General features: G+C 49.2%; 2 protein-coding genes across 2 annotated transcripts in view; both read left to right on the top strand.

Moving 5' to 3' along the window:
* Positions 1 to 13,218, top strand: part of LOC124379852 (low choriolytic enzyme-like) — an 81,024-nt gene that overhangs the window by 61,459 nt on the left and 6,347 nt on the right. The window lies entirely within an intron of this gene.
* On the top strand, positions 4,471 to 7,078 carry LOC124379854 (low choriolytic enzyme-like). Its single transcript, XM_046840439.1, has 8 exons — positions 4,471 to 4,567; positions 4,699 to 4,729; positions 5,304 to 5,369; positions 5,689 to 5,841; positions 6,044 to 6,161; positions 6,275 to 6,453; positions 6,679 to 6,760; positions 6,840 to 7,078. The coding sequence occupies exons 1-8, from the start codon at positions 4,502 to 4,504 to the stop codon at positions 6,964 to 6,966; spliced, it is 822 nt and encodes a 273-aa protein (XP_046696395.1). The 5' UTR covers positions 4,471 to 4,501; the 3' UTR covers positions 6,967 to 7,078.

The raw sequence follows: 13,218 nt of genomic DNA on the forward strand, positions 1-13,218 counted from the left end.
TATTAATTTTACCCGCTGCATTTAGTGCTTTTAACATGCTGTGTATAGAAAAATCTGAAAAATGTAGCAAGTTATCTAAGTGGAAATCATACCATTATTCCTTTTACATTATATAGCTAATGGCTAATGAACATGTGTATTATACTGTTGCAAACTGTTACCTTATCTGGCAGAACTTCACTTCCACCCAACTACGCCTGCATTACACAGCTAGGAATCCCCTACTCCTTCACTGTCACATTTCTCAATCGTAGCAGCAGAAGAGATACTACAATTTCTCCAATCCATCCACCTGCCCTTCCACTATGCTCCAGACCACCTTACAAGACCTTCATCACCACAAAACCTCAATGGATTCAAAGCATCTGGCAATGTTCCAACTACCTTCAAAAGAGCAAGGGTTATTACTGCTAAGGCTATCCTTCAGACTTCAACAACTACAGACCAGTATAACCTTTCTTTCCAAAAGTGTGAAATGCACCTCTCTGTATATCTCTTTAAGAACAACCTCCAAGATCCCAACCAGTCTGGTTTAAAAGTTCCATATTAAACAGAGATTGCCATTTTGGCTGTTTCTGAGAAACTACAAGCTGCTAGATCAGCCAAGCATCTGTTCTCATCCTCCATTTCATTTCCGCTGCATTTGACACGGTCAATCATAAGAACCTCACAAATGCTTTGCTTCCTACCTAGAAGGCTAAAAGGTCACTCATATCAGGTAACATGGAGGGCTTGACATGCAGGCACCAGTGTCCCACAAGGCTAAATATTTGGTCCTCTCTTTCTCTCCCTTCATACTCACTCTTTTGGCAGTTATATCCTCACATGGGTTTTCTTCTATGCTGATGACACTCCACTCATCTTCGCCTTCTTCCCCTTTAGATGCTACTGCTTCTGCTCAGATATCTGCATGTCTGGTGGACATATCTTCATGTTCGACTGCTCATAAGCTGAATCTCAATCCAGCAAAACTGAACTGCTGGTCATTCCAGGTGATTCATCTCCAGGTCACTTTCAACTGTCCTTTTCCTCACGTGACTCATGTTGCTAATCTGAGTCACTCTTGTTGATTTCTTCTGTACAACATCAGGTCTTGATTTAATAAATATCTTAATTTTTAACTATTATTATTTAAAATTAACTATTGCCCGTATTCTATAAAATAATTGAATAAATATTTAGAGTAATTTTGATCATTATAAGTTCAGACTTACTAAGTGCATCATGTTTTACATATTAGGTGTTTTTTTTTTAATTACAGCATTAAGGAAATGTAAGGTAGCTATATAAAGTAAGTGTTATGCGTGAAGCTGAGGCAGAAGCCGGACTGAAACAAAACAACGTTTAATAATAATCCAAGGCAATGTCAACAAAAACACTTGCAATACGGTAATATCCGGTGGTGCGCGAACCAGAGCGCGGCCACAGAGTTACAAACCACAAGCAAGGCGGGTCGTGCAGATATATCTAACGGTGCACGAAGGGAAGCGCGGAGCTGAACGAAGGAACAGGGGATGAACCACGCCTTCAGTCAAGTCCTGGCGCCAAACAACCTCAGCAGCGGGAATCGTAGGCCGAGCCACACCGTCCATGTTGACCAGGAGCGGAGTGTAACCCTTGGTAAAGCCGAAAGACCGGGTAACGCCCTCCACGGGGTTCAGAGGCGAGATGCCGCCTTAAGTGGAGCTAGGTAGTGTGACGCTGTCTTTGGAGGGACTCGGAGGCGAGGCCTCGCCTTGGGAGAAGCTCTGGAGCGAGACGTTACCTTGGAAGGAGCTTGGGAGCAAGACGTCTCCTTGGGAGGAGCTCACGGTCCTTAGGTCATTCTCCAGATGCGGGACCTCCTCCGTTGAGGCGATGAGGTCTGTGGGTCGGCCCTTAACGGCCTCCGGGACCGCACCATCGCGATTTGGTGGCTCTAGAAACGGCCAGGGGTTGTCAGCCGGGTCGTGGACAGCGATGGAGCTCTCCACAGGGCCTCCACCCACTACTCCATCCTCGGAGAAGTCCCGTGGAGCGATGGTGCCTCCACTAGGACCTGGGCTGGTGTCTTTACTCCCTGGAGGCCTTGAGACTGTCAGGCCATTCCTATGCGCACCTACACACCTACAGTGTGACTCACTGTCGACGTCGCTGTCGAAGAGGCTCAGGAGCGAGACGTCGCCCACAGAGGGGCTCTAAAACGTGACTTCACCCAGAGAGGAGCACAGCACCATGGTTTTGCCCGGAGAGGAGCTCGGTGACGTGGCTTTGCCTTCAGGGAGACTGTGAAGCAATCCTTCGCCTTCAGGGAGACTTGGAGGCATGGCTTCACCTGCATGGAGACTTGGAGGCACGGCTTCGCTTGCATGGAGGCTTGGAGAATCGTAACGGAGCTCCCGGGGAGATCCTGGAGCGGTGAGGAGCTCTCGGAGACACTCTGGAGCGGAGAGGAGCTCTGTGGCGTGGCGTCACCTTTAGGGGAACTCTGTGACATGGCTTTGCTCTCCAAGAGACTGTGGGGCGAGCCGTCGCTTTCGGTGGAGCCCGGGGGCAGCAGTTTGATGTCTCTTTCACAGTCCTGGAGCCAAGTTGAGTGCTCTGGGGACCCCTTGGGCGAAGAGGAGCTCACTGGGAGACACTCTGGAGCGGAGAGGAGCTTTGTGGCGTGGCGTCCCCTCTAGGGGACCTCTGTGACGTGGCTTTGCTCTCCGAGAGACTGTGGGGCGAGCCATCGCCTTCGGTGGAGCCTGGGGGCAGCAGTTTGACGTCCCTTTCGCAGTCCTGGAGCCAAATTGAGTGCTCTGGGGACCCCTTGGGCGAAGAGGAGCTCACCGGGAGACACCGGAGCGGAGAGGAGCTCTGTGACATGGCGTCACCTCTAGGGGAACTCTGTGATGTGGCTTTGGTCTTCGAGAGACTGTGGGGCAAGCCATCGCCTTCGGTGGAGGCCAGGGGCAGCGGTTTGACGTCCCTTTCACAGTCCTCGGGACACTGGAGCAAAGCTGAGCTCTCCTTGGGACACTGGAGCGAAGCTGAGCTCTCCTCGGGACACTGGAGTGAAGCTGAGCTCTCCTCGGGACACTGGAGCTAAGCTGAGCTCTCCTCGGGACACTGGAGCGGAGAGGAGCTCTCGGGGGTGCTCTGGAACGGAGAGGAGCTCTCTGTGGAGACCTGGAGCGGAGCTGAGCTCTCCTGGAGGACCTGGAGCGAAGCTGAGCTCTCCTCGGGACACTGGAGCGGAGAAGAGCTCTCCTGGAGGACCAGGAGCGGAGCTGAGCTCTCCTGGAGGACCTGGAGCGGAGCTGAGCTCTCCTGGAGGACCTGAAGCGGAGCTGAGCTCTCCTGGAAGACCTGGAGCGGAGCTGGGCTCTCCTGGAGGACCTGGAGCGGAGCTGAGCTCTCATGGAGGACCTGGAGCGGAGCTGAGCTCTCCTTGAGGACCTGGAATGGAGCTGAGCCCTCCTGGGGATTTTGGAACGGAGCTGAGCCCTCCTGGGGATTTTGGAACGGAGCTGAGCTCTCCTGAAGGTCCGGGTGAGGATCTCCTGGAGACCCTGAGGCGGAGAAGCGCGCCGGGAATTCCGTGACGTCAGCGTGGGGGCGTGGCGCTGCTGAGCACAACCGAGAAACCGCTGCGAGTTTCCGGGTTTAGGTAATAGATTAGTGTGTGAATGAGCCACAGGTGATCTCCAGGAAGCCCGATTGCCAGCAGCTCTGTGCGGGCGTGGCACGCATGAGAGATGGAGCGAGGTGCTTCGGGGAATGCTGCGGTTTGACAGCCGCCGAAGGGGGCGTGGCAGGGGGATTCCTGACAGTAAGTAATTGGAAAAGTGTTAAAATAATAACTTATTGGAAAAGAGTACATTTTATGTATTACACAAGCACAGCGTTTGTGTTATAAATACAAGGATAATCATCCTTTACCCATATATAAACATGTATTCTATACCCATATATTTGTCACATATATATATATATATATATATATATATATATATATATATATATATATATATATATATATATATATATGGGAAATTATATATGTATGTATATATGGTGTGAAAGAGGCAGATGTAGAGGACAGGGTGGTATGGAGACGGATGATCCGCTGTGGCGACCCCTAATGGGAGCAGCCGAAAGAAGAAGAAGAAGAAGATATATATATATATATATATATATATATATATATATATATATATATATATATATATATATATATAAAACAGCCATTTTTATAATATAGTATTTTGAAATATATGTGCATATATGTACAAGCATTTAACAGATATTTCTATAATTGTGAATTCAAACATGATGTTTAAAAAAAGATTCAAAAGTACTAAAAAATAAAGGTGCTGCATATGGAATAAGAAAAAATTTGCGAAAGACTTTTTTTTAGAAAGAGAAGCTGCTTTCTGTGGAAGGGAAGTGGTAAACACATATGAGAGTATTTAAGCTGTTCTTCTACTCCACATTCTCCACTCTCAGTGCTGATACACTGACTTACACTTTCATCATGTACCTGATACAAGGCATCGTCCTGCTCCTGCTCAGCATCAGTCTTCAGAGTCGTTCCATTAGGGTGAGTTAACAGACATTCTACATAAAATACAATATGTGTAATTTAGAGAAATTCTAAACAGAGGTCTATATGAAGTATATAAATATGTACTTAATAAAAATGTCAGCTCACAGACAATATTTATCACACAGGCATTCGTTAATGGGACCTCTGAGGAGATTGGTAAGAGTCACACTTTTAATTCTTAACATTTTTCAATTGTAAGGCATATGCTGTAGCTGAGGATGAGGCCGAGGATGGTTCCACATGAATAGTCTAAAAATCCTTTAAGTTACTGAACAGGGTTAAAATTAAGGACCACAAAAATGAATTTGGACTACATTTACCATGAACAGATTTTGACTTAAAGCTTCCATCAGTGAAAGGCTAATAACCTCAACAATGATAGAACTATAATAACTGGCATTCAGTGTCACCATGTCAACATGGGTTCCTTTGCAAGCCTGGTTTCTCTTAAGGTTTTTTCCTTATATCATCTCAGACCATTTTTCCTTTGTCTCCTGGCTAGCTCATTAGAGAGAAACTTGTATGGATTTATTTATTATTTTGAAATTTACATTTGTGTGTTTTTTGTTTTTTTTCTGTAAAACATGCTTTGGGATCATTTCCAATGTTAAAAGTGCGATACAAGTAACATTTTAATTAATTGAACTGAATGATGAATTTATCTGTTACTGTTAGAGATTTTACATCAATGCTATCTTTTAATGTTTTAATATTGTTCATTTCATTTCAGATAACAGCATCGACAGCGATTATTACTCAGTTTCTGCCATAATTGAAAGAGCCAACGAGAATGCTGGTAAGAGAGGGAGAAAGAGAGAGAGAGAGAGAGAGAGGGAGAGAGAGAGAGAGAGAGAGAGAGAGAGGGAGAGAGAGAGAGAGAGAGAGAGAGAGAGAGAGAGAGAGAGAGAGAGAGAGAGAGAGAGAGAGAGAGCACATTAATTGTATTAATTGCTATAGTAATTAAACACCCACCCTCATGATGATGTACTCATGTACTAACAAACATTTTCACGAGATCGTGTCAGTGGTCACTGATCAAACTGTTGATAAACATGATAAAAATGGAAACAATAAAAATTTCAGTGTCAAATACACAATTGTGTTTTACTGAACAGAAAAGCCAGAGGGTGATTTTATCATTACGCATGGTGACATAGCTGTGTTCACTGGACTCCAGAATGCAGATTTGTGTACTTCTGGTGGGTGCAAGTGGCCCAGGAGCCGAAATGGGAAAGTTTATGTGCCTTACGTCATTTCCAATGAGTACTGTGAGTATAATTATTTACCTGGCCTTAAAGGAATGTGTGTCAGAAATCAATTAGTCTATATATATCGATAAATAATCAATAAATTATAATTTCATATCTACTCTTGCAAGTATCTTCTTGTCTCTTGACCTGTTCTGCTCCCTGAACCTGCCTGATCCATCCGATTCCCTTTACCTTTAACAAACTTCTCTCTTTCTGACAGCACCCACTGAATTACGTGTTATCCAGCGTGCAATGAAATCCTTCAGAAAGTCGACGTGTATCCAATTCAGACCTCGCGGCAATGAAACAAATTACATTGATATAATCTCAGGAAATGGGTATGACAACAAAACAATTACTGATGATACTATTAAAAAAAAACACTTGCTTTACCTCCTATCCAGGTCTCATGTAATGAAGCAGTCTTGAGAATTTCTTCTCTGCTGTACAGGTGCTTCTCCTACATTGGACGCATTCGTAGAAAGCAAGTTTTGTCCATAGAAATAAATAAATGTGTTTACCGTCATGTCATCCAACATCTGCTTCTTCACGCTCTGGGTTTTCATCATGAGCAGAGCCGTAGTGACCGTGACAAACACGTCAAAATCCTTTACAAAAATATTAGGCCTGGTGAGCAGAGCAAGCATTTCACTTCTTATTTCTCATTAATAAAGTTTCTTCTTTTTTATTAATAAAATATTGGAGACTGTTAATGTTGTGTTTATGGCATCTGGAAACTCAAAACATTCTGTTTCTCAATGAACCGAGGCTTAAACTCACCTGGAAACAATGTGCAGTGTTGGAAATCCAATGAATAATATTGTTATATGATTGTTATATGATCTATGTTCACAGATAAAGTGGACAATTTTCAAATAGAGCTCACCAACAATTTGAAAACTCCATATGACTACAATTCTGTCATGCACTTTGAGAGGTAAAGTATTATTCTCTTTCTTTTTTCACATCATAATTAAGCTTACAATCATAATTGTAAACATACTTTGTTGGTATAGATATGCTTTCTCCAAGAGCGACCAGCCGACCATCATCCCTATACCAGACAAAAACGTTTCCATCGGACGTGCCACCAAAATGAGCGCCAATGACATTCTATGTGTTAAAAGACTGTACTGCAGTTAAACGAGCCACTTTCTGAACATCATCGGTGTGTTTCACATGCTTTCACAAACTGCTTACAGAAAAATGGCAAAGTTTAAAACATTTTCTCAAATCTGAGATTATTTTGCTTGAAGTTTCTACTTTTCTGCTTTTCTGGAATGTTATTTTTATTTTTTTCATTTTTACATGCAGAATTAAAAGAATTAAAACAGTTAAAAGAAAAATAGAAGCAAAAAAAAAGCTCTTTTTCTGAAACATTTTGCATGTTGAATAAAAAGCTCAAAGCGTTATTTCTTGCTTGAAAACATGTCTTTGTATGCAACAACAATCATTTTCAACATCAGCTCTATAATGTTCAATAAATATTGATGTAATTGTTACTAAAATATAACTTGGTTCAGTTTTTCAATATTAAATCATTGCGGTAAAATTTTTATAGATATTTTTGATTGTTGTGACATTTTAACTAAAAATTAGTTTAAATTTATATATTGTATAAAATATAATATTTATAACCCAAATCCACACATGTACATACTGTTATGCGAGGTACGGAGGCGGAAGCCGGAGTAACGGCAAACATAAACTTTATTCAGCAAAGGCAGAGCCAACACAAAATACCCGTGCAGACTCGGGATAATCCGGCAAACGGCAGTTCAAAAGAATACAACCACGGTGTGTGAAGAAGGAAGCGCGGCACGGGGTGAAGCGACGGGGAAGCGTCTCTAGTCCGAGGTGCGCTGGGAAAGCCAAACGCGGCAGTGGAAAGGACGCGGAGTCCGGGAGGAGAGAGTATGCAGCGGCGGCAGCGGAAGCAGCGGAAGCGCGAACACACACATGAACCTACAATAACGGACCCCGAGTGTGGGTGAGTGAGTGGTTTATATGGAGGCAGGGAGAGAGTTCATAATGCGCTTCAGCTGTGTGTGATTTGCGCTGCACGCTTGGGAGCGCGCAGCGGCAAAGGCAGCCTCTGAAGGAGGCGTGGCAGGTGGATTCCTGACACCACCCCCCCCCAAAGGGGCGGCACCGGACGCCCCCAAGCCGCCACCAGCCCGGTGGGCCCGGGCACTCGGAGGAGGGCCCCTCCAGTCCTCCAGGGTCAAAGGGGACCCGGCCGGAGCCGTCACGGAGCCAGGAACAGCAAGGAAGGGCCCCAGGCGAAGCGACCACACCTGCGTAGAGCCGGGACGGAACACAGCCCCATGCGGAGGCCAAGAACGGGGTGAAGTCCATGGCGCAAGCCAGAGGTGGAGAGACATCCACCACGGAGACCTGGAGCAGAGCGACACCCTCAGCGAAGGCTGCAGGCGGCGCGACGAACCCCCTGGAGACCCGGAGCGTAACGACGACCCTGGCGGAGACAGGAGGCGGAGAGACGACCCCTGTGGAGACCCGGAGCGGAACGACGTCTTCGGCGGAGACAGGAGGTGGAGAGACGACCCCTGCGGAGACCCGGAGCGGAGCAGCGTCTTGGCGGAGACAGGAGGCGGAGAGATGACCCCTGGAGACCTGGAGTGGAGCGACGCCTCAGCGGGACAGGAGTCGGAGGCGATTCCCCTGGCGACCTGGAGCGGAGCGACGCCCTCAGCGGAGACAGGAGGCGGCTGTAGGTCCTCGGCGGAGACCTGGAGCTGTGAGACGGCCACAGCGGAGACCCGGAAGGGGGTGACGCCCACGGTGGGGACCTGGAGCAGAGCGACGCCCTCAGCAGAAACAAGAGGCGGAGAGATGACCCCCACGGAGACCAGGAGCGGAGCGGAGCCCTCTGCGGAGACCGAAGGCGGAGAGACCCCATCCACGGAGCTCTGGAGCAGGCTGACACCCTCGGTGGAGACTGGAGGCGGAGAGATACCAACAGCGGAGACCGGAGGTGGAGCCACGCCCTCAGCGAAAACCGGCAGCTGAGCGACTTCCCCTGCGGTGGTCTGGAGCTGAGAGGCGGTAGCCCTGGAGACCTGACACGGCATGACGTCCCTGGCAGCAACCTGGAACGGACCGGCCTTACCCGGGAAGGACAGCAACGGGACCTCATCACCCACGTGGACCTGGAATGGAGAGACAACCTCTGTGACTACCGGAAGCAGGGCAGAGCTTTCGACGAGGCTTACCGGCTGGAAGACCCTCGGGGTGGAGACCGGAGATGGAGCGATGCCCCTGACTGAACACAGAGGCTGACTGATGACTTCAGCAGGGTTCATCGTTGTGAGTTCACCCTCCAGGGAACACAGGAGTGACCTGTCCTTGTCCAGGGAGCTTGGAGACAGGATGTCCCCGTGAGAGGGGTCCTGAGGCGAGCCATCACCGAGGAAGGAGCTCGGGAGCGAGGCGTCGCCGTGGGAGGAGCTCTGTGACGTGACTTGGTCCTCAGAGTGCTCGTGGGGCGAGCCGTCACCTTTTTGGAGACTGTGGGGCGAGCCGTCGCCTGCAGATTCAGCCAGGGGCAGTGGTTCGACATCCCCTTCATAGTCCAGGAACTGAGGTGAGTGCGCTGGGGACCCCTTGGGAAGAGAGAAGGTCTGTGACGTAGCATCGCCTACAGAGCGATCGTGGGGCGAGCCGTCGCTTCTTGGAAGACTGTGGGGCGAGCCGTTGCCTGCGGATGAAGCCAGGGGCAGCGGTTCGACGTCCCTTTCGCAGTCTTGGAGTGGAGTGGAGAGCTCTGGAGAACGAGAGGTGGCATCGCCCTCCGGGAGACTGTGGGGTGAACCGTCGCCTGTGGAGCCCGGGGGCAACGGGACGACTTCCCTTTCGCAGTCTTGGAGCGGAGTGGAGAGCTCTGGGGCACGAGAGATGGCATCGCCTCAGGGAGACTGTGGGGCGAATCGCCGCCTGTGGAGCCCGGGGCAACGGGACGACTTCCCTTTCGCAGTCCAGGGACTGAGGTGAGAGCTCTGGGGATCTCTTGGTGGAAGCGGAGCTCTGAGATATGGCATCGCCTTCTGGGAGACGGGGGGGCGAGCCGTAGCCTTTGGTGACGCCCGGGGGCGACGGGTCGACGTCCCTTTCGCAGTCTCTGAGACGAGTTGTGTGCTCCGGGACCCCTTTGGTTGAAGCGGTGCATGGGCTTGGAACCAAGCTCTCCTTGGGACTTGGGAGCACAGAGGAACTCACGTCAGGAACCGGGAGCGGAGCCGAGTTCTCGTCAGGGACCTGGAGCACAGAGGAGCTCTCCTGGAAGCCTAGGCGCGGAGAGGAGCTCGCCAGGAGGCCCTGGGACGAAGCTGAGCTCTCGGGGACTCTCTGCAGCGGAGCCGAGCTCTCGGGGACTCTCTGCAGCGGAGCCGAGCTCGGGACTCTCTGCAGCGGAGCCGAGCTCGGGACTCTGCAGCGGAGCCGAGCTCGGGACTCTCTGCAGCGGAGCCGAGCCTCGGGACTCTCTGCAGCGGAGCCGAGCTCTCCGGTTCGCTCATGGACAGAGAGGAGCTCACGGGTTCGCTCAGGGACAGAGAGGAGCTCACGGGTTCGCTCAGGGGCAGAGAGGAGCCCACGGGTTCGCTCAGGGACAGAGAGGAGCTCACGGGTTCGTCCAGGGACAGAGAGGGGCTCGCTGGGTCGCTCAGGGACAGAGAGGAGCTCTCACGGAGGTCCGGGGCTGGAGCCGAGCCCTCACGGAGGTCCTGGGGCCGAACGGAGCTCTCCTCGGGACACGGGAACGGGGAGGAGCTCTCAGGGCCGTTCCGGAACGAAGAGGGGCACTCTGTAGACACCCGGTGCGGAACGGAGCTCTCCACAGGACCCTGGAGCGGAACGGAGTCGTCCCGGAAATTCTGGAGCAGAAGGGAGAGTTCCCGGAGGTCCTGTAGCGGGACAGAGCCGTCCTGGATGGCCTGGAGTACGGCGGTGATCCCCTGGAGAACCTGAGGCGGAGCGGACCTCTCCTGGAGGGCCTGAAGCAGGGCGGAGACCTCCTGGAAGCTCTGGCGCGGAACAGCGTTCTCGGGCCAGGGTGAGGAGATGAAGATCAGCCGTGGTCATCCCAAGTTCCTTGGTGAGCAGCTGCAGGAACCGGGCACAGGAGCGGAACTCTCCTCCAGTCGCATCCCACAACTCACTGGCAAGAGAGAGTGCTTCCCCAGTCAGTAGAGAGATGTGGAACGCGATCTTAGCACTCTCCGTAAGGAAGCTGGACGGATACGCCCATGTAACCTTCCACGCCCGTAAAACACGCTCCACTCAGCCCTGTTGCCGGAGAAGCGAGCCGGGAGTCCTATGACGTCATTAGGGGGGCGTGGCGCTGCCGAGCGTGCCCGAGAAGCGGCTGCGAGCTTCCGGGTTTTCCCGGGGGCGGAGCTTGGCTGCCGCTTGATCGTGGCTGAGCGAACCCGACCTCCGAGGCACGGCTCGCGCCGGGACCATGGCGTTAATCCGATCATGTCTTGTCCTTTTTTTTTTTTTTTTTTTGTTTGTATATTCCTTTTCAGGGGTCCGTTATTCTGTTATGCGAGGTACGGAGGCGGAAGCCGGAGTAACGGCAAACATAAACTTTATTCAGCAAAGGCAGAGCCAACACAAAATACCCGCAGACTCGGGATAATCCGCAAACGGCAGTTCAAAAGAATACAACCACGGTGTGTGAAGAAGGAAGCGCGGTACGGGGTGAAGCGACGGGGAAGCGTCTCTAGTCCGAGGTGCGCTGGGAAAGCCAAACGCGGCAGTGGAAAGGACGCGGAGTCCGGGAGGAGAGAGTATGCAGCAGCGGCAGCGGAAGCAGCGGAAGCGCGAACACACACATGAACCTACAATAACGGACCCCGAGTGTGGGTGAGTGAGTGGTTTATATGGAGGCAGGGAGAGAGTTCATAATGCGTTCAGCTGTGTGTGATTTGCGCTGCACGCTTGGGAGCGCGCAGCGGCAAAGGCAGCCTCTGAAGGAGGCGTGGCAGGTGGATTCCTGACACATACAGAGATCTTTTGGTCAGCAATGAAGACCTGTTTTTATTTTCCCAACCTTCTGGAACACAATTCAAATATAACACCCAATGTATTTCTCCCATTTAGAACCCTGGCACCAGTGGTGGGCCGGTAAGACCCTCTCTGCCGTCCTGAACTCTATCAGAATAACTGACTTTCTATTGAATACATTTTTCGCCCATAAGTTTATTACAAATAGTTGATATTATTTATTTCAGAGCATTTCTTCAGTGCAGCATCTGTATACGTTGGAGTTTCTATCCATACAGATTCCAGGCCCCTTGCAGGCTTTTAAACACTCATTCACACTGTCTGTGATGCAGTGCTCTGTTATACTGTGATTCTGTATAATATTGGTGGTAATAAGAGGTGGATCGGACACCACTGAAGGCCTGGGGGTGAAATACATGGCCCATCTCTAAATATAAACTTTCTCAAATCTGTGTTTATTTTGGCTTGAAGTTTCTACTAAATATTGATCCTCTCTCAGTTCTGTTCTGGAATTCATTTTTCTTTGACACAGAATTGAGCAAAATGTGACTATTTCCATGACCACATGGCATCTATAAAATAAAAAGAATGCTCTCTTTTTAGATAAATGTAGAAGGCTAAAAGCTAATGCTAGTTTACCAAAGCACAATCTGCATCTTTATTGAAAACAGCAATATTAATGCCACAATGTAAAAAAAAAAGGAAAGATGTTTGCACTTTTGATAGCACCAAGGCTACAAATAAACCTACTTTTATTTTATTTTAACCTAAGGTTAAAAACGTGGCAGAGTTCAGGCAAAGAACGGACAGATGAAAGCAGGCGAGGCAGAGACATAAACAGTGAACAGTTTCAAATCACATCAAATTAGCAGCAATTTCCGGCACAAAAACAACCTGAGAGCATAGTTAGGAAGTGTGTTTGATGAAGACGATGTTATTTGTAACATATACATTGCATTACAGTGAAAATCTGTTTTTTCACATATCCCAGTTAGGAAACTAGTGTCAACCAAAATAAAGAGCCCCTGCAGCAGAGATCATTTGGCCTCTTGGGTTAAGGGGCCCAAAATGGCAACTGGGCATCACGAGGGATTGAACCCCAACTTTTAATATAAGAACATTTGAGTTTTAGCCAATGAGCCTCCAACTAATCATATTGCAATATGCCATCAGGAGAGCCATTAAGAGTGTGTGCAGGGTAGTGAGTGAGCACTCTGTGGAGAGCAGTTTGGAACAGCCATCATTGTAGCTCACCATGTTTGCTGTGAACTGGATTGTTATGAACTGTGGATTAGTCTGAACTGATTGCACAATTCTCTAGATGGTCTTTTTTAGGCTGTAGTTTAAAGATTAACTTTAAGGAGTGTT

Source organism: Silurus meridionalis, chromosome 26, assembly GCF_014805685.1.
Source record: "Silurus meridionalis isolate SWU-2019-XX chromosome 26, ASM1480568v1, whole genome shotgun sequence".
Classification (NCBI taxonomy): domain Eukaryota; kingdom Metazoa; phylum Chordata; class Actinopteri; order Siluriformes; family Siluridae; genus Silurus; species Silurus meridionalis.

Bases quoted from the DNA above. Each gene is read 5' to 3' on its own strand.
- LOC124379854 (XM_046840439.1), top strand. From the start codon at position 4,502: ATGTACCTGATACAAGGCATCGTCCTGCTCCTGCTCAGCATCAGTCTT. The intron at 5,370-5,688 runs GTAAGAGAGGGA...TTTACTGAACAG, and splicing joins AAGAGCCAACGAGAATGCTG to AAAAGCCAGAGGGTGATTTT. The intron at 6,761-6,839 runs GTAAAGTATTAT...TTGTTGGTATAG, and splicing joins TCTGTCATGCACTTTGAGAG to ATATGCTTTCTCCAAGAGCG.